At 40.4% G+C, this 26,697-nt stretch overlaps 1 protein-coding gene across 5 annotated transcripts in view; it reads left to right on the top strand.

The window, feature by feature from the left end:
- The window catches only part of COL16A1 (collagen type XVI alpha 1 chain), a 3,146,845-nt gene that overhangs the window by 1,979,667 nt on the left and 1,140,481 nt on the right, over window positions 1–26,697 (top strand). For all 5 annotated transcript variants that reach the window (XM_044082765.1, XM_044082783.1, XM_044082773.1 and 2 more), the window contains exon 32: window positions 12,224–12,259. In XM_044082765.1, coding sequence (XP_043938700.1) covers window positions 12,224–12,259 — 36 coding nt within the window. The remainder of the gene's footprint in view (window positions 1–12,223; window positions 12,260–26,697) is intronic.

Genomic DNA, 26,697 nt, shown 5'->3' on the forward strand with positions numbered 1-26,697 from the left:
GTGGCTTAAAATTCAATACCAAGAAAAGCTTTATAGTACTTTTTGAGATGTCTGCCACCCTGGGTAACTATGTCTTCAATTAAACATCCTTAAAAGTTGATTCACTAGTCAGAGATCTAGGAACTCATATAGATTGTAACCCATCCTTTGACCAACATCTGTCCAAGGTAGTAAAGAAATCCTTCTGTGTTGCTCAACTTATAAGCAAGGGCATGGCATCTAGGTCCAGAGAGGTCATAATACCAGTGTACTCACCCTCATCAGACCCGTCATAGGGTCTGATGACATTGTTTCATTAAATAACACTATCATCTCACCCCTCACCTCACACCAAACTTTTAGGAGTCGAAATTGATTGCAACATGAGATTTGATATCCACATATCTCAAAGAGTAAAATAAGTACATAAAGAACTGGGACTGCTCTCTAGGAACAAACACTACTTAAAAAAAAACACGTAAGTTACTATTGCCTAATCTCACCGAATTTCTACTCTGCTCTATGCATCTCCCATACTCATAAATCTAAGAAAATCTGAGCTAACAAAACTTGAATCCTGTTACAACAAAATTGACAGATATGCTACAAACTCACCATCTAGCTCACACCACTGTATATCACTCGGTCAACTCAGCTGGCTGGGATTCTTATATCTCCTGGACTTTAATGAAGTAACTATGGCCTATAAAATCTTCTACCAACCTGAGAAAATACCTGTCCTCCAAAAATTGCTACAACCATATTCCACTGTCAGACCTCTACACTCCACCAACAAACCCCTCATTAAGATCAATGCAACCATAATTCTAGCTGGAGAATCCCTTTTCTCAAATTACATAGGCAAAATCTGGAATGCACTACCACATGAGATTACATCTACTCCAGCTCTGTCTCAATTTAAAAAATTACTAAAAACCCATTTATCCAACAAATGGCTGTGCCCTTGCTCTGCTCTTGAATATACCGTCTCTCTCAGATAACAGTAATACCACTACTTCATTGTTACTAACACCACACTAACGCCACACTAATGCCACACTTACTGGTCAATAAGCTCTGAAGTCAAACACGAACAGCTAAAGAAAAATAACTAATTAGTCCTACACAGAAATTGCATAATGCTATAAATGTCTCTCATTCCTCCATGCTATGACTGTCTGCACTTTATTTTAATTTTCAAGCCTGTTAGAAACTGTTTAACATCTTATATTGCATTAACTATGTTGCACTACGCTATGTTCTTCTACTATAACTAATGATGTTAAACTCTGTTATCCAATATTTTTGATCACACTGTGTTGTCAGTTGTAAATGTAATTGCACTGTGGGGAGCTTTTCTCCCCAAGCCTCCATTGAAAAATAACCTGAGTCCTGGTAAACAAATGCAAAATAAATAAATAAAAAATAATAAAACAAATAATGGCCCCTTTGGTATGTACCTCACCAGACACATTCAGCCACTCGAATGTACACAAACGTTCATTACAAAAAGAAAACACGGAGAAAACATAATGCCCTACACAGATTGCTTTAAAGCCCTGTCACTTTACTGGGTATCAAACAAACTTCTGAGAGGTAATCTTTGCTTGAGGTACATAGAATTCCTGAACCGTGTTTTGATGAACCTTTTGCACATCAGTAAAATAAACAGTATCAGAACTACTATCTTAGACGATCTAAATTTTGCTTGTGACATAAATAGGGTATGTTGGCGAGACAGATATGTTTCTCAGAGTATCCGCAATCTCTGAAATGGGCTCCCCATCCATGTGACGTGGTCCTCCCTGTCCCTATTTAAGTCCAACTTGGAGCAATGAATGGGTAATCAGGAATTCAGCCCTGGTCTGGCTCCTATGTCTCTGATGGCAGAGGCAGTCAGTAAATCACCCCTATATAAATCAAATTTGGGGGCCACATTTAGGTTGCATGGCTAGGATTATAGGGGCCCTAGTGGTTGTTAGCCTAATGTATGCCTATCAAACTATTTGTTTCATCAGTGATAGTGATTTTTTGAGAGATACATTAAAGATCTCAAATTTAAGATTTATTTATGCATTTGGCATTTGTTTAACAGGATGGTCTAGATGGGTAATAAAAATGTGCCCCTTTTCCACAGATGTTTGGGGAGAAATGCTCCAAAGGACATACAAGAAAACATAGATATCTAATAGCACTGAGTGTTACAGTAATATAATTATAAAGATATCCTGGAAACATCATTCCCTAAGTAGTATAAAAGCATCAGAACAGTTCATAAATTTTCTCAGTGATAGTGATTTTTGGAACAACACATTAAAGTGGTCAAATTGTAAAGGTATCCAGGAAATGCGATTCCCTAAGTACCAGCAAGTTGCAGGGTTACTTCACATTTGTGACTCCTGCAGGCACTAATGCTATCTGTGCTGTGCTGATGTCTGTGCTGTGACTGAAACCTGGTTCAAGGCTCCTGAGAGCACCCTGGCACTATCAGGTTTTACCTCATATCATGCGTTCCGGCCCCAAAACCCGGACCACACCACAAAAGGAGGGGGTGTATCCATATTCATCAAGGATACCCACACCACCAGGTTGGTGGCAACGCACGAAGCATCGGAAACCATCCAGGTGCAATTAACCATAGGCAAAACTGCTCTACAATTTGTAGCATGCTACAGGTCACCCTCTCAAACTCAGGAACCCCACACAGCCTTCCTGAAGACACTGGAGGGTATAAATGTATCTCCAAACACAATTATATTGGGTGACTTCAACTACCCGAATATAGACTGGGAACATTACTCAAGCCCCAACTTTCTAGCCCAAAGGTTCCTGGAGTTCATAAATTCAAATGCCATGGAACAACTAGTCACCGTTCCCACAAGAGGAGAAAATATACTAGATCTCATCATCACAAACATGGGGATAAAATGCTCCACACCGGAAGTATATCCCTCATTGGTGAGATCAGATCACAAACTTATCTCACTGGAAATCCACATCCCGCCCCCCCCCCAAACAAAAAAGACCACAGTGAAGGACTTCTCTAAAGCAAACTTCACACTACTCAAGACTGGTGTGGTATCCTTCAAAGCCCCCGAGCCAGTGGAAACCACAACCCAAGCTGCGGAAGCCCTTACAAATGCCTTCTACGAACACCTCCAGGACTGCATGGATCAGGCAATCCCTAATAAAACCAAGACTCTTTCCACCAAGGGCAAACGTCCAGTCTGGTGGACCCCAGCCATAAACAAACTTTACAATAAGAGGAGAAAGCTGTTACATGATAGAGCAAAATCCATAAAAGAGAAGACACCCTTGATTATTATTAGTAAAAAAATACGAGCACTCATAAAATCATCCAAGGCCAACTTTGAGAGAAAAATTGCAATAGATTCAAAAGACAATCATAAAGCCTTCTTCAGCTATGTTAGAAACCTGGGTGGAAACTCCCAGATATGCGCAGAATTAGTCCAAAATGATACAAAAATCACTGAACCCACAGACATTGCCAACATACTGGCAGACAGGTTCAGTGCAAACTTCACCCCCCTCTCCCCCCCAAAAGGAGAGATAACTATGCCAGAGGAGTGTAGCCTCCCAGACATCTCAAATGCGCAGGTGAAAGCTGCTCTCTCTAAAGCTAAAAACACAGCATCAATGGGACCGGATGGTGTCCCCGGCTGTGTGCTACACGAACTCAACGAGGAACTAAACCCGCATATAAGGCAGCTGTTTAATCTTAGCCTTACCACAGGATACGTGCCCAAGGAGTGGAGTACGGCAACTGTGGTCCCACTCCACAAAGGCGGTGCCTCTACGGACCCTGGTAATTACCGCCCCATAAGCTTAACAAGCCTGGTCTGCAAAGCTATGGAGAGGATCATAATGGAACTCATAAACAAAGACATAGGGGACTTGCAGACATTGGACCCAACCCAGTTTGGCTTTGTCAAGGGCAGATCATGCCTTTTGAACATGGTCGACTTCTTCGAAACAGTCACCAAGGCCATTGATGAGGGAAAGGCAGTCCATACAGCCTACCTTGACCTTGCAAAAGCTTTCGACACAATACCCCACTCGGGTATTATAGAGAAACTTACCAGCTTAAATGTAAACCCATATGTCACAAGATGGGTTGCAAACTGGCTAAGGGACAGAACCCACAGGGTTAGAGTTGCTGGCGCCATGTCAGACTCCAAGCCGGTCACAAGTGGTGTCCCACAGGGCTCAGTCATTGGCCCCCTGTTGTTCGGCATCTACTTCTCAGAAGTACAGGCAAACATAGGAGGACTATGGCTGACAAAGTTTGCAGATGACTGCAAACTGGGCGCCATAGTGGAAAGTACATCGGACACAGATATCCTTCAGAGGGGTCGCACGGAAACTGATAGCTGGTGCCAGAGCCATGGCCTGAAGTTAAATGCCAAAAAATGTATAGTCATACCCTTCGGGAAAAACAAGGTAACCCCAAGCTACCATATAGGTGGCAATCCATTAAGCACAGAAGAGGTTATCAGGGACCTGGGGACCCAGGTTGACAGTGGCCTTTCTTTTGACACTCACATTGCTAAAGTGGTTAGAAAGACCTTCTACATTGCCCACCTGATCATGAAGGGATTCACATCCAGATCAAGTGAGGTCATTGTTCCCCTGTACTCTTCACATATCAGACCAATGATCGAGTACAATGCCCCATTCGGGATGTATCTCACCCGACACCTGCAGCAATTGGAGAGACCCCAAAAGTTCCTCACCAAAAGGATAAAGGGACTCCAAAATCTGTCATATGCTGCCAGACTGAAGAAACTCCAGCTCTATTCAGTCGCATACTGCCTGCTCAGAGGTGACCTGTGCCTGACATACAAGGCCATGTCCAACCCGGAATTAATGGACATGCTCCACCTCAAAAAATCCAAATCTACCAGATCCACTAGAGCAAGTGACTTAAACCTTAGCACAGATATAAATAGGACATGCTGGAGGGATAGATTTGTCACCCAGAGACTCCCTATGCTGTGGAATAAAATCCTGGTCCATGTGAGGCAGAGCACCTCGCTGGCTCTGTTCAAGAGAAATCTTGACCGGTGGATGGGAGATCGTAGGTTTACCCCGGGAATCATCTCTGTGTCACTGCTGGACAGAGGCACAACAAACTAATGGGCACAGTATTTTTTAACATAAGGGGTGGCGTAGGCCACAAAACTTTGGGCTTGGCTTATAAATGCCTTAGGGCAGATAGCCTAGTATAAACCTATGAACCTATCCTTTTCTTAGAACTAAGTAATTTAGTGAGGTAACAAAGCTGTCCAGGGGACTGTTTGCAGGACTTCAGGAATATCATAGTCACTGTTGTTGATGACCCATATCTGGACATCATTTTGTCTTAAAATGCTCATGTTTCTTCAATCTGAGCTTTAAACGTTTGAAAAATCTAGAAGCGCTTTTAGTTTAAGAACATAGCGGCTCTGTTCTAGATAAAAGAACTTGAGCTGCAATATTAGATGACAACTACAACAGAGGTAAATAAAGCAATCCCATCTCTGTGTTGTTTCTATTTCACAAATGCTTCTGCTTTGAACACAAGTATACATTCAGCATCATTGATGGTAAAATAGTATTACATATCTGTGCTACCAAGTGCTATGATGTGGCACAGAGGCTTGGACATCTGACTACATTTCAGAATATCTGAGCTTAATTATGACTTGTCTGGTGGACGGTCTGGCCTGGGAGAGATGGAAGTAAGTGGTTAAAGCTGTCTCACCCACCCAGGGCAAAAGCATCATTTTAAGTTCCATTGCAAGAATGCCTCCTTGGGAGAAAGTGCAGGAAGTGTGTGTGTGGGGGGGGGGGTGGGGGTGGCAAGGTCTGCCAAAGAGTGTACACGTTCCATTAGAGTGCTGGTGGTGTTTAGAATCCTGCATTCACAGCAGTTCGTAGTATTCAGGCACTACACCACAGACGTCAGCTGACACTACGCCACAGATAAAAAAACAAACTGTTCAAAATGAACAACTGAACGTAATTCAAACTTCCTGGGTTAGTCCAACAATACTTCAACAGGCTGAATAAATTAAAAGTAGCGTTTGTTATTTAAATAAAGAACAGTGTTTATTTTAAGCGTTATTCGTTAAACCACAACAGTTAACTTCATCAGAAATACAAAGCTTTACAAAACCAGAGTTTAAATTCCCCTCCTCTTGCAACTCATGGTTTTCAAAAGCCAATATTATTGGTTATACAGAACTTTTTCTAAATTGATGTTAGTGAACTCTTCCCCTTCACAAATGCTGTGTTACCTGGTAGATAATTTATCAATTCAACCAAGTATTAAAATACAATATATACGAACTTGTATCATCAATAGAACGTGTGTGTTAAAATAACAATAAAACTGTGCTTGTTTTTCTCATTTTTTTTACATTTTTATGCCTTTAAAATCTGTTAAAATAAATACATAAACTAGCCAAATAGGCAAATTTCCTTAGTTTAAAATATTTATATATGTGTGCACACTTGTTAAACTATAGTGGTGGTAAAGCTAACTACCTTATATATGTATATACACTTTTTAGAACATAATAATAATAAAGCTATAACTACCACTTTCTTTCTTTTGACTCTATAGGCCAAGAGACAAATACAAGGGAATCATTTTTTTATGTCTATCTCTGGTCTAAATGAACACATTATTTGAGTAAAAAAATATTAATACTTGTTAAAACCATGTTATGGTTGTTTTATTAATTCTGTTTCATCCTATTCCCGGTTTCATGAGTTAAAACACTAAACCTACTGTTTATCTAGTTAGGCGTCTCAATTTTAAGATACACATTATCAAACTAATTTCATTAATCCCAGGGTAACGGCAGGAGTCTAACCTCAACTGTCAAATAAGTTCACACCTTTCTATTGATGATACAAGTTTGTATATATTGTATTTTAATACTTGGTTGAGTTGATATTTTATCTACCAGGTAACGCAGCATTTGTGAAGGATAGGAGTTCACTAACATCAATTTAGAAAAAAGTTCTCTATAACCAATAATATTGGCTTTTGAAAACCACGAGTTGCAAGAGGAGGGGAAATTAAACCCTGGTTTTGTAAAGCTTTGTATTTCTGATGAAGTTAACCGTTGTGGTTTAACGAAAAACGTTTTTTATGTTTAACTCTTACAATAAATGCTGTTCTTTATTTAAATAACAAACACTACTTTTAATTTATTCAGCCTGTTGAAGTATTGCTGGACTAACCCAGACAGTTTGAATTACTACACCACAGATGTCAGCTGACACAGGTAGGGCTTTAGGAGAAATCTCCTAACTTCTGACATAATAATGGCTGGTGTGCTCAGAGCTGGTCTTTCTCTAACATTGGGAAGAAACAAATGAGCAAACTTTATCCATGGTTTGGTGCTTGCATGGGAATAGAAACCACAATGACTAATATAAATATGTTAGTCCAAAGATGTAGGTTATGTTTATTGTAGATTACTAGGATCTGCTACACATACTTACATGTTAGTGGCTTGCCACACAATAACCATAAATGGTGAGCACCCTAACTCGTACTAGTCCAACCCTGCTTAATTTCCTAGCCCTGCCACCACCGAACCCTACTTTACTGCAGACACTTAGCAGAGTGCAATACTAACCTGCGTCCTTGCTCCCTAACCCTGACCATAAACACCCCTCCACCCCCTAACTCCAAATTTCAGTCCCCTTTTCTAAACATAAAGTCTCTAATCACTTTCTAACCCTAAAACTCTACTCCTGCTTCATAAACCACCTGTCCCATTCCCTAAGCCTCCCAAAGTGCTCCCTAACCCTAAATTCCCCTAGTCCTCTTTTTCAACATTAACCTCCCACTGTCTAAGCCTAAAACTGTCACTTCCCACTTGCTAAACCTAAGTTCCCTCTCCTGATCACTGCCAAAAAATGTCATTTATACTCCCATCCCTTCCCACTCCCTCTCTAGATCTACCGCACTTACTTGGCTCAAACTCAGATAACATGTTCAGGCAAGGTGTGGTAGCTTCAGTATCTTACCCCAGCTGCCACACTTTGCCTGAACTCATATTTGACTCGGAACACAAGCGGCAGCTCATGTGAGCTACAAGGCGCTCGAGTCCCCGAGCTGCGAGACAGTGGTTATTGAGTGCCTGAGACTCAGGCGCTTATAGTAGAGCCAATGTGAGGCTGTTTTTATGCTTATTAGTTATAACAAAATAAAATAAGTTACCAGGATAGGATTTCAAGCAATTTGGAATTTCTAATCATAATTTTCAGTGTCTCTATTTGGAAAACTATAAAATATTTTCAAAATGCTTTAGTGTAGATTTTGTTAACACAATATGACATTTTTTCCAAGGAGTCAATCAGCCTCATTTACTTTTAGTCTTGTAGATTTGATTCTGAAATAATTCTCTTTTACCACTGAAGCACACTCACTATGCAATCTTTGTGGTATGCGTAATCTCCTGTATACTTGCACTGTCATACTATGGAACTCCTATGTAAGTGGTATCTGTTAAATTCATTCTGCAATTAATGAGCTTTTCAGTCGGGGCTAATTTCTCTGTGATGTTATTTATTACAATGAATTCTAAACAGCTGACAGTGTTTATTATCTATTGTTTGTTGCTATCTTGAGGCTTGAATAATGTCTGAAAGGGACTTCAGACTGCCCCACCTAGCAAGTAAACAATAAATCTTATCTACAGACTATTAATTAGGTTATTCTATCAAAACTGCCCAAAACTGTTGTTTTTTTTCAGAGAAATGTAGGCTTGAGACAAAATGCAATGGCAAAGATGGCACAGTTTTACCCTTCTATATTGTTATATGCTATCATTCAAAGGAACAGATACAATATATGAAAGTAAAGATTTAACAGCATACTGTACCAATGACTTTTGGATAATGCTGACATGACCATTCCTCATTAGGTCAGGACTCCATTCTTTTCCTTAAAATAGCTACAGTAGATAGAGAGTTGATTATCCAAACTCATTGGGACGTAGGGTAGTTCGAATAATCAAACATAGACTGAACCGGATAAAAGACTTCTAAAATCTTGTTTTTTTCTGCACACACGGAATGCATCCAGTAGACAATAAAGAATATTTTCCACACATGACCGGGCTAAAAGCTCAAAAAACACATACAAGCAAGTACATGTAATGTTTACGTATACAGACTTTATGATTTTTTCAATCTGAGAACTTTGGAAGGCTGTGTTTGGATAACTGACATTTCAGATAATCAACATTTGGATAACTGACTCTGTACTGTATTGATTATTTGCCCCAGATTAGAAAACAGTATCATTTTTATGCAGAATATAGCTGCTAATGGGCCCACCAAAACCTTGGTTATTGTTAGAGATAGTGAAGCCTATTATCTCATAAAACTGGGGTGGGGGGTGGGGGGGTGTTAGAGCGTTATCACTGTTGTTACTCTTGCCGCTGCTGTTCCGACCCTCTAACCATTCAGCATTCCATACCCTGTCAATTTCCACTTGATGAGAATCATGTGGAGTGATGTCATTATTTAGGAACAGTACCATGATATTTCCTTGAAGTCCTAGCTCCCCCATATATGCTTGCTGCCATCCATGGGGTTGGCATATAATACAGCCATACGTCCACATGACATGATCAATTCACCTGGCCCATTTAAAGGCAGTACCTATATGTTTGATCTCCAATCTGTGCACACCCCTTCCCCAGATGAAAAGCGAGTATGCTAAAATGTCATCATTCCTCTCATTTCTGTCATGGTGTCATGCTTTCATGTCATCTCAATGTAAGGAGCAAAAAAAAAGTCCATTTTTAGTACTCTCAATTATATCCCCTAACACCTTGTACCCAGGGTGGCTGTCCCCACCATCCCATCTTAGATGTGATTTTGTTTTTCTTTATAAAACAGTTGTCCTTTCCTGAGGTGTGCAGTTGTGGGGTAGCATTTTGACTGATTCTTTGTGCATTTTGGAAAGTGGATTTCTGGTTTTGTAGGACTAGTGTCAGCTTTAAACTGCTCCTAGCTTTAGTGGTTGTATTTTGATTGAATATGTGTTTCTGTGTTTTGAGGTTTCTATACAGTTTGGCAGAGTGGGATGTTTGGTTATGACATACCACTGTGCACTGTTATATGTAGATTATGGAAATGTAAGTATCAGTTGAGCAAAGCCCCCAGTTGGCAGAGTTCAGGAGGACTTGTACCTTGTAAAACCTTATTTCAGCGCTGGTTTGTTTTAAAGAAACACTTTTCCCAATGTAGAGAAACTGGCAAAGAGTTCCTTGGAGTACTGTAAGTTCCTGAATCATAGGAGAGGCCTTTTTTCTTCATGTTATGCTGTGTTCAGAAACAAAATTAAATTAATGATGATTCAGTAGAAGTAACTGGAAACTACAGATCCATAGGTCTCACTAGCCTTATATGTAAAGCCATGGAAAGAATTATTGTGGAGCTTATCAATAGAGATATAGTCAACCTCCAGACACTGTACCCAACCCAGTTTGGTTTTGTCAAGGGCAGATCATGCCTACTCAACCTGGTCACAAGGCATTTGACACAATACCTCACTCTGGCATTGTTGACAAACTCAACAGGTTAGGTACAAACCCATATGTCACCTGGTGGATATCCAATTGGCTCACAGACAGGACCCAGGAAGTTGGAATTGGGAAGTCCACCTCTACAGAGAGGGCAGTCACAAGTGGTGTTCCTCACGGATCAGTCTTTGGAGTGCTCCTTTTTGGCATTTACTTCTCAGAAGTCAAGGCCGATGTCAGTGGACTCTGGCTGACTAAATTTGCAGATGATTTCAAATTAGGAGCTGTCATTGACTCTCACACTGACACAAATGTTCTCCAGTAGGGGCTGATACAGAGAAATAACTGGTGTCAGAGTCATGGACTAAAACTAAATGCCAAGAAATACATAATAATATCCTTTGGTAATTCATCCACCTCTAGTAACTATCATATTGACAACACACCATTTAGAGTTGACCGAGTAGTCAGGGACTTCATTACACACATATATAGTAATCTAGCCTTTAATCATCACGTGTCTGCAGTAGTGAGGAAATCATTCTATGTTGCACAACTTATAAACAAAGGTATGGCATCTAAGTCCAAGGAAGTCATTGTTCCATAGTATTTGGCATTCATTAGACCTGTCATTGAATACAGTGCCCCCTTTGGTATGTACCTAACCAGGCATATCCAACAAATGGAATGTCCACAGAGGTTCTTCACTAAAAGAATACAGGGCATAAGTAATATGTCCTATGCAGACTGCCTCAAGGTGCCAACCCTGTATTCTGTCTCCGACAGGATTTTGAGGGGAGATCTATGCCTGGCATACAGGGCATTGTCAGACTCCACTCTAATGGACTTCTTGCATATCCACAAAACAAAAAGCACCAGAATTACCCATTCTAAAGACTTAAACCTTACCTCTGACATAAATAGGACCTGCTGGAGAGATAGGTATGTATCCCAGAGACTACCCTGTCTATGGAACAGGCTCCCCATCCAGGTGAAGCAGAGTTCCTCCCTAATCCAATTCAAGTGCAACTTGGACAATTGGATGGGAAACCAGAAATTCATCCCTGGTTTGGCACCTATGTCTCTAATGGACACAGGTAACCTGTAAATGGTTCATATCCCAGGCCCATGCTTAGGGGTATCAGATCTTGTCAGAGATTTGGGATGCATGGCCAGACTTAAAAAGGCCCTTGTGGTCATTAGCCTAGTAAACACCTGTGAACCTATTAGACACCATAGGATGTAAAACAAATTAACTAATGAGCATACACAAATGGTTTCTGATTATACATTTTACTCTGAAAGAGCAAAACAGTACATGATTTATTGTTGCTGAGTGTGCTGAGTGGAAATTTCAGGTCTGTAGAGTTTCAGAGAGGAAGAGATATGCAATTGGAATAATTTGTTCATTTAAAAAGCTGAGATGTCTAATAAGCTTCACTGTTGTCTTCATAATGTAGCTGCATGAAGTTTTTTTTTCATAAATGCTCTATGGAATTATATAAAAGTTTAGTAAAGTGTACAGCAATATGCAGCCACATGTAATATTTGGGATAAATGCAAACAATCGCTTGCAGTAGTTTTCATGGGTGGGTTTGCTGGCCTTTACATTTGTAAACCTGCTTTAATACCCGTAAATAAAGAAGTTGCAGTACATCTTATAAAACATGGATTTGTTTCTTCAACAGGGTAAACAAGGGGAGCAAGGAATAAAAGGCAAGAAGGTAAGTGCACGTCTGTCTAACGCTTCTCGTTCTGGACGTGATAGGCACACAACAGTTTTATGATAAAGAGAATTGACTGGTGAAACAACAGTTTCTGAAAATGTCTTCACCAGAAGTAGTGATAGTAGACATTACCTAATGTAGCGACAAAGTGCACACGTTTCTGTTGAAGCAGTCTAAATAAATGTTTGTAACACGTGAATAAGGTTTCAAAGTATTTTTCTGGGGCTCTTTTTATTATAAGAAAAAAATGCAATGCAATCTGTATTAATCATATTGTCAAGTTTATCAAGGAACATGATTATACCAGTACTGGTAATCTGAGTTTTCCCAAAATATGATGGCTCTCTGTGCCATTAAATCATTGATATATTTTGGTGCTGTTCTGTATTACTAATAACCTAGACTATGGACGAGAATGTTTTAAAATCATTTAAGATGAATCCATCAAACATTTCAACAAAACTTCCATGTGGAAAATATTAAAAATAGATAAAAACAGATGTATTCCATCAAGTCTTTCACTACAAACACAAAATTAGTGGAAGAAACCATTTCATCCCTTTAAGGAAGGAACCAAAGACTAGGGATAGTTTCCTATCCATGAACCTAAGTTCTAGGAACCAGGCACATATGCAAACCCAAGGAAGATAGAACTGTACTAATCAAATAGTAACCCCATTGATTTGAATTAGGAGGAGGGCAGGTGTAGGAATAAAACTGGTTAGGGAGACCAAGGGGCAAATCTGTCTGGATCTGAATGTGGAGAGCAAATGCCTCCACTGAAAGACTTCCAAAAGTTGTTTGACTCATGCTTCTGCACTAACAATCTTTATTTTTCTAATTCTGGCACTGATGAAAGAATTATATCCCTGAGTATATGCCTGTGCTGAATTAACCTGGATATCAGAAGTGGCCTGAGGTCTCTACATTTATTTTTACTACAGTGACTTGGCTAGAAGAGTCATTCAGAGATTTGTGTTTTTTTTTTTTTGGGGGGGGGGTATATTCCCTAACCCTAGTAATTGTGTCATCTCACACATCTGCCACCCATCTGTTTTGTTAATAAAAGTGCATAGAAAAAGCAGAGATCAATTTAAAGTAAAACTAACTAATGGCAGTGAGCCCATACATACACGCACACACATTTATGTGTATATATGTCCCATTTACATAATCGAAGTTTCAGAACTTCACATTTCATATGGCCCCTCACTTTCTAAGTGTTAACACGGGGGCTACACCCCTCCTGCACCCCCTCTGGGGGGGCTATCCCCCCACACCCCCCCCGTATCTTTAATATACCAACTCAGAGATTGCACTACAGTGCGGAAATGTAAATCTTTCTGCACTGCACGGAGATGTCCATTGCACATTTATTTATTTGTTTATTTATTTATTTATATGTGTTGACCGGGAGTGTCCGACTGGACGTAGGTCCATTTTCAGCGGAGGCCCGGGGAGAAAAGCTCCACAGTTAAACTAAACAGACAGTAGTTACATTGGATTACATAGCGATTAACAATTTACATAGCAATTACTTACAACATATTTACAGATGAAGAACATAGTACATCAGTAGACAACTAGAATCTTTATCTGTGAAGTACATAACAGACATTAACAAATGTTACAATAAGAAGTTCCTGCTGTGTAATAAGTACTGGCTTATGAGCATCTGAGCTTGCTATAATCAAGGTAGTTAGTGGGGTGGAAAGAAAGGTAGTGGTTGGATGGGGAGGGTGATATTAGAGTGGGAGTTGCAAGGGCATAGCCAGCATGTTTTTAGGTGCGCTTTTAGTAAAGTTTTGAAGTGGGTGCATGATGGTATGGAGGTAATTGTGGGTGGGAGGAAGTTCCATAATTTGGCTATGGTGCAAGAGAATAGTGCTTCACCAGCATGGTCGGACATATGGTCTCAGCAATATGGGTTTCGACTTTGTGGTATTTTGACCATGTGTAGGGGACCCATACACACAAACATATATATATATATATATATATATATATATATATATGTACACATACGTATACTGCTATAGATACATATATACAAACATATTCATATATATTTATATCTTTAAATGTATATAAATAAATGTGTATGGCAGTATGTGTGTACATGCATGTGCACATCTATGTGCATGTGTACTAGTATGTGAATTTGTACATGATCATGGCGTGTGCCAGTGCTGTAGGATGCACTGATTTGCTGTTTTCCAAAGTGGATGATAATACATGTTTTGGTATTTAATGTTTATATGTTGTTCAAATTGTTGTGGGTGAGCCAAATGAGATTTTTGATATCCATATTAATAAGGTCAGTGAGGATGCATTTCATGGCTTTACAGATCAGACTTGGGAGACTTATATAGTTGTAATTTCCAGGGTCTGTGGTTGGTTTGCCCTTGTTGGGGGGCATCACTACAGCAGCTCAATACGATTTGCGGGGACATAACTTGTAGTACAGCTCAGATTAAACAGTTTAAGGAAGGGTTCCCTGAGTGTGTGTTTAATATTGATAGTTAAACAACACATGTGATCTGGGCCCATGTAAAAAGTGTTCTTGGTCTTTGAAAGTACCTTGAGGACATGTTCATTGGTAATGATAGGGGGTTGGGAGTGACTCGCGGATGACTGGAGTTGGGATGGCAATTTCAGGAGAGAAGATGGCAGCAAACTTGTTTGCCAGTATGTTTGCAGTGTTATTTGGGTTTGAATGTGAGGTTGGACTGGGAAAAGGTTTAGAACAATATCATGATTTTGTTTTTAGTTTTCCAACTTAACTGAAGAAGCCCTTGTGGTTATCCTTAGCTTTAGATGTTGGCTTATGTTTACGGGATGCTTTGCTGGTCCTTAACAGTTGTCTTCAGGTTCTTTGTGAGTTTTTTTCCACTGTTCTCATGCTGGAGAATTGTAGACCTACTTGGTACTTTCAGGAGTTTTATTTTCCTTTTGTTATGTAATTTATTTATATCTACTAACACCCAGGGAGTTCATTTTGATTTTCTTAATATATTTAGTTATTATTATGGTTATAAAACCATCAACATAATTGGATGCTACTTCCCACCTGGCCAAAACATCCCTCCCCTAGAAAACCTCCTCAGCTGGTCTACCCTCCATCTCCCCCAAGAAACTATCATCTTAGGTGATTTCAATATTGACTGGCAATCCTGTTCTGGCAACAATCCAACCCATCATGTACACCTTCATGGCTTCACTCAACTAGTCCAGTCACCAACCAGGATAAATAAAAACGCCACCAAGCACACTACCCTGGATTGGATACTAGTCAGTAAGAACCCCCAGTCATATATAACAGGCTGCTTATCAGATAGCATCAGTGATCACTCCCCAACATTCCTACTCAAAAAATACCTATACCAAGCTAAACCTGTCATCTACCGTCAAATACGTAAAAAACTAAACTTTAACCCACTCACATTCATCTCATCCCTCAAAGAATGTAACTGGCATCCTCTAAAGTACCTCAGTCTAGATGATGCAGTTGAATTTTTAATACTACCTTCCTGAACATCCTTAATTACCATGTCCCCATAAGATTCTCCAGAACCAAAGCACAACCCTCCCCATGGCTACGAAAACCACTAAGTCAGAAATGAAAACGGGATAAAGTCTGGGAGCACTGGCAAAACCAAACCCCCTCTGCTAGACAAAAATTCCTAGAACTACACAATAGAGTCAAAAAGCTAATAAAACAGGACAAATCCCAATACTACCAGTCTGCCCTAGTCTCCTCACAACACAGCCCCAAACAATTCTGGTCCTCCATAAACTCCATCCTCAACCCAGGTAAAGTCAGTACCCCTCCTCCTAACATCCCTCACTCCTCAGAAAATATTGCTACTTCATTCAACACACACTTCACCCAAACCATACTATCACTACCTAAACAACACAACCCCCCTCCCCTCCAACCCACACCTTCAACTAGTAATCTCCCCACTGCCTTCTCTTTTTCTCCTGTACCTACTTCCAACATAAAAAAACTCTTAACTAAACTTAAACCCACCAAATTAGCAGCAGACAGCCTCCCAAGTGAATACCTACAAATCGCAGCTGATGCTGTGGCCTACCCAGTATCCATCTTGATTAACCGATCTCTGTCTGAAAGTTACGTTCCAACACTGTGGAAAGTATCACATATAATTCCCCTCCACAAAGGCGGACCCTCCACAGAACTAACCAATTACCGCCCCATAGCTATTCTCTCTCCACTCACCAAAATACTAGAGAGATGCATACACTCTCAGGTCTCAGACTACCTCCTTATTAATAACCTCCTTTCCAGTACTCAGCATGGTTTCCGACCAAACCATAGGACCACCACTGCCTTACTCTCCTTTACTAACACTATCCTTCAGCATAAAAACAATGGCTATCTCTCCTCTGCTACTTTCCTAGACCTATCTAAAGCATTTAATATGGTCCCACACAAACAACTTATCTTTGTCCTCAATAACCTATCCTTCTCACAATCGGTCACCAACTGGTTTCAGAGTTACCTGTCTGACCGCCAACAATCCTTTGTATGGCAGAATGACATATCTCCCCAACTACCTGTCTCCGTAGTGGTTCTCCAAGGATCCATCCTTGGACCCCTACTCTTCTCTGTTTACACCAATAATCTAGCCTCTGCCACTAAACATGGCACACTCATACAATACGCAGATGACTCGACCATCATCTGCTCAGCCCAGTCCCTACCAAAACTGCAAAAGGTCACACAGGAAGCCTTTTCCTCTGTTGAAACATGGTTATCCGATGCCCGATTAATACTCAACCCAAACAAAACTAAACTACTCATCTTCCAACCCACCAGACATACTCAAAACAACTCTCACTTTAACATCACGGCAAAAGACAACACCACTATATACCCAACTGAACACACCAAATTGCTAGGAGTGGAAATAGACAATAAACTAAAATTTGACATTCACATATCCATGACTATAAAAAAAGTCCACAAAAAAATAGGAGCGTTATACAGAAATAAGCAATTTCTCACCAAAGCAGCAAAGATTTCAATAGCAAATTCCCACCTTATCTCCACCCTACTTTATGCCTCTCCAATATATACCAACCTAAGGAAATGTGATCTAAACAAGCTAGAGACCTGCTACAACAAAATAGCCAAATTTGCCACGGGGGCATTCTACCGTAGTCACCACTGTCTCTCACTTGCTGAACTGGGCTGGCTTGTACTCCCTCACCTCCTTCAGTGGTATCAACTCTCACTCGCCCACAAACTAGTAAACCATCCACTAAATGTCCCATCCCTCCAGAATCTACTCCAACCCTATCACACCACCAGACCACTAAGATCCAGCAGCAAAAATCACTTGCAGATCACTAAAGCCAATAACTCTGCTGGTGAAGCACTATTCTCTTGCACCATAGCCAAATTATGGAACTCACTCCCACCCACAATTACCTCCATACCATCATGCACCCACTTCAAAACTTTATTAAAAGCGCACCTAAAAACATGCTGGCTATGCCCTTGCAACTCCCACTCTAATATCATCCACCCCATCCAACCACTACCTTTCTTTCCACTCCACTAACTACCTTGATTATAGCAAGCTCAGATGCTCATAAGCCAGTACTTATTTTACAGCACGGACTTCTTCTTCTTCTTCTTCTTGTAACATTTGTTAATGTCTGGTATGCACTTCACAGATAAAGATTCTAGTGGTCTACTGATGTACTATGTTCTTCATCTGTAAATATGTTGTAAGTAATTGCTATGTAAATTGTTATTCACTATGTAATCCAATGTATATACTGTCTGTTTAATTTAACTGTGGAGCTTTTCTCCCCGGGCCTTCACTGAAAATGGACCTACGTCCAGTCGGACACTCCCGGTCAACAAATTTAAATAAATAAATAAATAAATAGTTCTAGTGGAGATTGCTAGTTCACTGCATTTTTCTAAATGGGCATAAAACTCCACACTGTAGTTGGCTGCATACCCTGGGTTGGTTATGGAAATATTGTGGGTGAATTTTAAAAATGTTTCATATAATTTGTATGAGGTTGACTTTTTGAAGTCTCTGAAGAGGATGGTGTTGGTTATCTGAGGAATGGAGGTTCTGAGAGGGGAGTGGAACAGAGAAGACCTGAGTTTGTGAGAACCAGGTCAAGAATGTTTTTGCCACTGTTAGGCTTGCGGATAATTTAAACCAGGGAGTTTTTTTACCCAATTTAAAAATAATTGTGCACACCCTATATGTGAAGTTTAGGTACTCCAATCTATAGAACCATAGTTAAAATCACAAACGTTTTATAAGCTGTTGCTTATATGGATATCTTCTAGGAATTCTAGAAATTTGGCAGGGCATAGATTAGTGCTGATAACAAGCTTTAAGTTGAATGTTTGGTTTACCGCAGGTAAGCTGGAGCTATCAGAGTTCACTCTGTGTATTGTTTCATAAGGGATGTGGACAGGGACAGTTTTCAGTTAGTCTAAAGACACGGTAGGCAAAGAAAAATGCACTGAGGCAGTGCTTTTCATACTTTTGAACCATATCTTGATAACGACAGATACATGGGCATTTTTCAGAAGCAGAATTGCTGTTAAGACTCCTAGGACTAAGAATAGCCATCTTGATGTTGTTAATATCACTGTGATATTATAATAAAAGAGGTTAGGTAATGCTAGTTAACTGCACCATGTCATAATATGAAAGAGGTGACATAATACTAGTTAATAACACTTTGATAATCACATCACCAAAGTGGTCAGGAAATACTTCTACATGGCACACCTCATCACAAAAGGATTCTCATCCAGAAAAAAAGAGGTCATTGTTCCCCTCTACTCATCACTCATTAGACCCATTATAGAATACAACGCCCCTTTTGGTATGTACCTCACAAGAAATCTACAACAACTGGAAAGGCCCAAAAATACCTCACAAAGAGGATTACCGGCCTCAAACAGATGCCTTACGCAGACCATCTAAAAAAACTCCAGCTTTACTCCGTCGCATATCGCCTACTCAGAGGCGATCTCTGCCTAACATACAAAGCTATGTCAAACCCAGAGCTGTTGGACATGCTCCACTTAAAGAAATCCCAATCCCTCCAAGCTACACGCTCTAGGGACCTAAACCTTGTCACTGCAATAAACAGAACATGCTGGAGGGATAGATTCCTGTCCCAGAGACTTCCCATACTCTGGAACAGACTACCTTTCTATGTCAAACAGAGCTCCTCATTAGCACTCTTCAAGAAAAATCTTGATGATTGGATGGGTAATAGGAAATTCACCCCGGGGATCACTTCTATGGTTCTGCTTGACAGGGGCACAGGAAAATAATTTTCTTGGGTGGCGAAATCCAGGGTACATTTTTGGCTAGGCTTGTATAGGCCCTAGGGCCAATAGCCTACTACCTACCTATGAACCTATGAACCCATGAACCTATGTGAGGATATGGAATGGGTTAGGTAATGCTAGTTACTAGCACTGTGTCAGGATATGAAAGGGGTTAGGTAATGCTAATTAATAGCACTATGTGAGAATATGAAAGGTGTTAGGTAATGCTAGTTAATAGCACTATTTGTGGATATGAAAGGAGATAGATAATGCTAGTTAATAGCAGTGTGTCAGGATATGAAAGGGGTTAGGTAATGTTCATTAATAGAATTGTGTCAGGATATGAAAGGGGTTAGGTAATGCTAGTTAATAGCACTAGGTGTGGATATGAAAGGGGTTAGGTAATGCTACTTAATAGCACAGTGTCATGATATGAAAGGGGTTAGGTAATGCTACTTAATAGCACTAGGTGTGGATATGAAAGGTGTTGGGTAATTCTAGTGATAGCACCCTGTCAGGATATGAAAGGGGTTAGATAATTCTAGTTAATAGCACTCTGTCAGGATATGAAAGGGGTTAGGTAATGCTAGTTAATAGCACTAGGTGTGGATATGAAAGGTGTTAGGTAATGCTAGTTAATAGCACCCTGTCAGGATATGAAAGAGGTTAGATAATTCTAGTTAATAGCACTCTGTCAGGATATGAAAGGGGTTAGGCAATGCTAGTTAATAGCATTGTGTCAGGATATGAAAGGGGTTAGGTAATGCTAGTTAATAGCACTCAGTGTGGATATGAAAGGTGTTAGGTAATGCTAGTTAATAGCACAGTGTCAGAATATGAAAGGGGTTCGGTAATGCTAGTTAATAGCACCATGTCAGGGTATGAAAGGGGTTAGGTAATGCTAGTTAATAGCATTGTGTCAGGATATGAAAGGGGTTAAGTAATGCTAGTTAACAGCAGTAGGTGTCGATATGAAAGGGGTTAGGTAATGCTAGTTAATAGCATCGTGTCAGGATATGAAAGGGGTTAGGTAATGCTAGTTAACAGCAATAGGTATGGATATGAAAGGGGTTAGGTAATGCTAGTTAATAGCAATGTGTCAGGATATGAAAAGGGTTAGATAATGCTAGCTAATAGCACCGTGTCAGGGTATGAAAGGCGTTAGGTAATGCTAGTTAATAGCATTGTGTCAGGATATGAAAGGGGTTAGGTAATGCTAGTTAATAGCACTAGGTGTTGATATGGAAGGGGTTAGGCAATGGTGCTTAATAGCACCATGTCAGGATATGAAAGGGGTTAGGTAATTCTAGTTAACAGCAGTATGTCAGGATATGCAGGCTAGATAATGCTGGTTAATCGCACCATTGTCCCAATATGAGAGGGGTGAGGTAGTGCTAGTTAATAGCAGAATGTGAGGATATGAAAGGGGTTAGGTAATGCTAATTAACAGCAGTAGGTGTGGATATGAAAGGGGTTTGGTTCATAGGTTCATAGGTAAGTACTAGGCTATCTGCCCATGGGCATTTATAAGCCTAGCCACAGAGTGATGGTTTTCACCTCCCCATTAGATTAGTAACCTGGGCCTCTGTCAACAGGGCTCCTGAAGTGATCCCAGGGTAAAACTTATGATTATCCATCCACTCATCAAGATTTCTCTTGAAGAGGGTCAGAGAGGAGCTCTGCCGAATATGGATTGGGATTCTATTCCAGAGTGAGGGGAGTCGCTGGGAGAGGAATCTATCCCTCCAGCATGTCCTGTTTATTGTTGTACATAGGTTTAAGTCACTAGAATGAGTGGTTCTGAGGGATCTCGTTTTTTTGAGGTGAAGCATGTCCATTAGTTCAGGGTTTGACATGGCCTTATAGGTCAGGCATAGGTCACCTCTGAGCAGATGGCAAGCGACTGAGAAGAGCTGGAGCTTTTTTAGTCATGCTTCATAGGGTAATTGTTTAAAGCCCTTAATCCTCTTAGTGAGGTACTTCTGTGGTCTTTCTAGTTGTTGCAGGTGTCTAGTGAGGTACATCCCAAATGGGGCATTGTACTCTATTATGGGCCTAATGAGTGAGGAGTAAAGGGGCACAATCACCTCCTTGGATCTGGATGAGAAATCCTTTGTGATCAGGTGTGCCACATAGAAGGATTTCCTGACTGTTTCGGCTATGTGGTTATCAAAGGAGAGCATGCTATCTACTTGGGTACCCAGATCCATAATTACTTCTTCTGTACTTAGTGGATTCCCATCTATGTGGCAGTTTGCATTTTTTGGCATTTAGCTTGAGGCCGTGACTTTGACACCAGGTGTTTGTCTCTGTGAGACCCTTTTGCAGGATGCCTGTGTCAGCTGGAGAGTCAGTTATTGCACCCAATTTACAGTCATCTGCGAACTTGGTTAGCCACAGTCCTTCTGCCTTTGCCTGTACTTCAGAGAACAGGAGGGATCCCAGGACTGAGCCCTGTGGGACTCCGCTTGTGACTGGTTTAGAGTCAGACATGGCGCCTGCCACTCTTACGTGTGGGTTCTGTCTGAGAGCCAATTGGCAACCCATCTCGTGACATGGGGGGGTTGATATTTAAGCTGGTGAATTTGTCTATGATTCCTGAGTGTGGGACGGTGTCGAACACCTTAGCAAGGTCCAGATATGTTGTGTGGACCACCTTCCCTTCATCTATGGCCTTGGTGACTGTTTCGAAGAAGTCGACCAAGTTCAGGAGGCAAGATCTGCCTTTAACAAAGCCGAACTGGGTGGAGCCCAGTGTCTGGAGGTTCCCAATGTCCCTGTTAATGAGCTCCATGATAATGCATTCCATGGCTTTGCAGACCAAGCTAGTCAAGCTTATAGGGCACTAGTTCCCTGGGTCAGTTGTGGCACCACTAATTCTAGTTTAATGCTGCTTTTTAGGTTAGTTTGAAGAGGGCTGTTGCAGACCTCTGAAATTATTTGCTCAAAAATTCTGAATAAAGTCAAAAATAATTGGCGAGACAAAGACCCAACATCAGGGACAGTTTTTCATATTGCTTTAGTATGTTTAAAACGTTACTAGAGCAACAGCTGTTCCATTACCTTGTATTTTCTTAACAATAAGAAGTGTAAAACCCTAATGTCTGCTGGTACTGATTGGCTGTGCTCCTCAGGGGAATTATCAGAGGTAAACATTTTATGAAGAGGTAAACATTTTATGAAGAGAAATATGTGACAAAATCAGGTACATCTTGCAAAATCTTCAATAGGTGAAAGGTATGTGGGTTAGTCATAACCATCTGTTTTGTTAATCATCTTCTTTCGGCTGCTCCTATCAGGGGTCGCCACAGCAGATTAACTGTTTCCATTTCTTCCTGTCCTCTGCATCTTGTGCTGTCACACCCACCACCTGCATGTCCTCTCTCACCACATCCATAAACCTTGTATTAGGCCTTCCTCTTTTCCTGTCACCTGGCAGCTTCATCCTTAGCATCTTTTTCCCAATATACTCTGCATCCCTCCTCAGCACATGTCTAAACCAACGTAATCTTGCCTCTCTGGCTTTGTCTCCAAACCTTCCAACCTGGGTTGACCCTCTAATATACTTATTCCTAATCCTGTCCATCCTTGTCACACCCAGTGCAAATCTTAACATCTTCAACTCTGCCACGTCAAGCTCTTACTCCTGCCTTTTTGTCAACGCCACTGTCTCCAACCCATATAACATAGCTGGTCTCACTACCCTCTTGGAAACCTTCCTTTCACTCTTACTGGTACTCATCTGTCAAAAATACCTCCTGACACTTTTCTCCACCCTCTCCATCCTGCCTGTACTCTCTTCTTCACCTCTCTTCCACACTCACCATTACTCTGAACTGTTGATCCCAAGTATTTAAACTCATCCACCTTTGCCACCTCTACTCCCTGCATCCTCACCATTCCTCTATCCTCCCTCTCATTCACACACATATATTCTGCCTTAGTTCTGCTGACCTTCATTCCTCTTCTTCTAGAGCATATCTCCATCTCTCCAGGGTCTCCTCCACCTGTTCCCTACTCTCACTACAGATCAAAACGTCATCAGCAAACATCATAGTCCACGGCGACTCCTGTCTCATGCAGTCCAAAAAGTGAGAACAGTCACCACGAGTAAATCCTTCTATAGAGTAGTCCCAACTCAAGCTCCTGACACACTGAAAATATCCACGATGGAAATATGTAAAAAATTCATTTATTGGAAACAGAGAATAAGCGCTTTCGCATAGTTAAACTATGCTTCATCAGATACAATGTCATAAAATGATTCCAAAATACTTATACTAAACAACTTTTGGCGGGCTCATTAATTTAAAATGAAGCTTAATTGCCTTTTATCAATTTAAAGCCATCATTACATTCAAATGCAGTTTAAATTCAATCCAATTCATTTTCTAAAGTGCAGCACTCACACTCATCACAAAATATTTCAAAGCATTACCAAAACCCTCTGACTAAACAAAACGCTGCAGACTTCAGACATAAAAAATGCATTTACAAGCTCATAATTCAAAAGTGCATATTTTGAACAAAAGCATTACAACTTGGCAAATGGCATTCAGAAATGAGAACACATCCCTCACAAACTGAGAGTTCTTTCATCAAAATACTATCATGGTGTTCCTTATCTCTTAACTCATATAAACATAGCTAGAATCCCTTATAATTCTCTCATAATTCAATTCAAAAGTGCATATTTTGAACAAAAGCATTACAACTTGGCAAATGGCATTCAGAAATGAGAACACATCCCTCACAGACTGAGAGTTCTTTCATCAAAATACTATCATGGTGTTCCTTGTCTCTTAACTCATATAAACATAGCTAGAATCCCTTACCTTAATTGTAAGAAAATCTATACAATGCAAGTTATTTAAGACAGTTCCACCATCGGTAAAAAAGCTGCACCGAAGAAGCATCAACAAACTGTTTGCCATTGCAAATTAAACATCATCCTATTCGCTATTAAGGTCACATGTCTGGATTCTCAGTAGGGAGTTCCTCCTGACCTAAAAAGTTGTCCCCACGGTCCTAAAGCAAGACCATAGAGACCGGGAACTAAGAAAATTTAATATAGGTCCAGCATTTAAATACATTCTTCATACTGATCCTACCCACCATGCGTAAGACCTATAAAGATGTATATTTTCTATTACTAAAATTTTATGTCCCACATATAAACTTCAGTAAATAAACATAAAAAATATATAAAATATATATGAGGGAATATATATATATCAGTGTAAACCAAAACCGCTATAAACACATATATTAATTCTCTAGTGATGAAGTAAAAGCAATATCTGTATATTTACACGAACTACAAACTATTTCATATGTACTAGGATAAACCATGTTGCAAAATACACAATTAATTCAGCATTACTATCCTAGTGATACTTATTTTACATGAAACATAGAACGTGTTGTGTGTCTAAAAAATTAACAAGAACCTATAAGAAAGTGCTGTATTTACCACTAAATTTACATAGTAGTATACTACACATCATGTTTAGGGAATATACTATACACATGCATATAAATCATAAAACAAACATAACCACATATTCACAAAGCAACAGATATAAAATGTATCTGTGGTATAAAAATGTATGTGTAACTATATACCCTTATGGGACAACAATGGCAAGATATTTATTCAAACGACATCTCCATAATGCTTCCTTTGGACATCAAAACCATACCTATACATCAGTGTAGCTGAACTCAAAGGGGCAGTTCTAATCCTACATCTCCTGGTGGAGGAATGTCACCCCAAATGAACATGCAGGGTTATATACCAAGACAAATGTAGATATATAGGACGAAGGGTTACTCAAAACACCATTCTATCCAACTAAAACATACCCTTGCTACATATGTATATATAACAAACCAAGGGCTAATCTCAAAACGCCATTCTATCATGTTTAAGACTTAAGTTTAATCCTGTCTCATCTCGTCTGTCAACCTGTCCATCACCATTACAAATAAGAAAGGGCTCAGAGCTGAACCTTGATGTAATCCCACCAACACCTTAAACGCATCTGTCACTCCCACCGCAGACCTCACCGCCGTCACACTACCCCCGTACATATCCTGTACCACTCTTACATACTTCTCAGACACTCCCGACTTCCTCATACAATACCACAACTCCTCTGTAGGCACCCTGTAATATGCTTTCTCTAAATCCACAAAGACACAATGCAACTCCTTCTGACATTCTCTGTACTTCTCCATCAACACTCTCAAAGCAAACATCACATCTGTAGTGCTCTTTCCTGGCATGAAACCATACTGCTGATCACTAATCATCACCTCCCTTCTTAACCTAGCTTCCACTACCATTTCCCATAACTTCATGCTGTGACTGATCAATTTAATCCCTCTGCAGTTGCTACAGCTCTGCACATCACCCTTATTCTTAAAAATCGGTACCAAAACACTTTTTCTCCATTCTTCAGGCATCCTCTCACTTTCCAAGATTTCATTAAACAATCTAGTTACAAAAACTCCACTGCCATTTCACCTAAACACCTTCATGCTTCCACAGGTATGTCATCTGGGCCAACAGCCTTTCCATTCTTCATTCTCTTCATAGCTATCCTTACTTCCACTGAAGGTGGTGTGACTGAAACCTGCACATATTGCTCTGTGTATGGTGTGGGTTTTCCACTGAGGGTGGTGTGAGTGAAGCCTACACACATGGCTCTGTGTACGGTCTAGGTTTTCCACTGAGGGTGGTGTGACTGAAGCCTACACACATGGCTCTGTGTATGGTCTGGGTTTTCCACTGAGGGTGGTGTGACTGAAACTACACACATTGCTCAGTGCATGGACTGGGTTTTCCACTGAGTGTAGTGTGACTGAAGCCTACACAAAAGGCTATGTGTATGGTCTGGGTTTTCCACTGAGGGTGGTGCGAGTGAAGCCTACACACTTAGCTCTGTGTATGGTCTGGGTTTTCCACTGAGGGTGGTGTGAGTGAAGTCTACACACATGGCTGTGTTTACGGTCTGGGTTTTCCACTGAGGGTGGTGTGAGTGAAGGCTAGACACATGGCTATGTGTACGGTCTGGGTTTTCAACTG

Source organism: Protopterus annectens, chromosome 1.part1 (genome assembly GCF_019279795.1).
Source record: "Protopterus annectens isolate FY-2018-M chromosome 1.part1, PAN1.0, whole genome shotgun sequence".
Classification (NCBI taxonomy): domain Eukaryota; kingdom Metazoa; phylum Chordata; order Ceratodontiformes; family Protopteridae; genus Protopterus; species Protopterus annectens.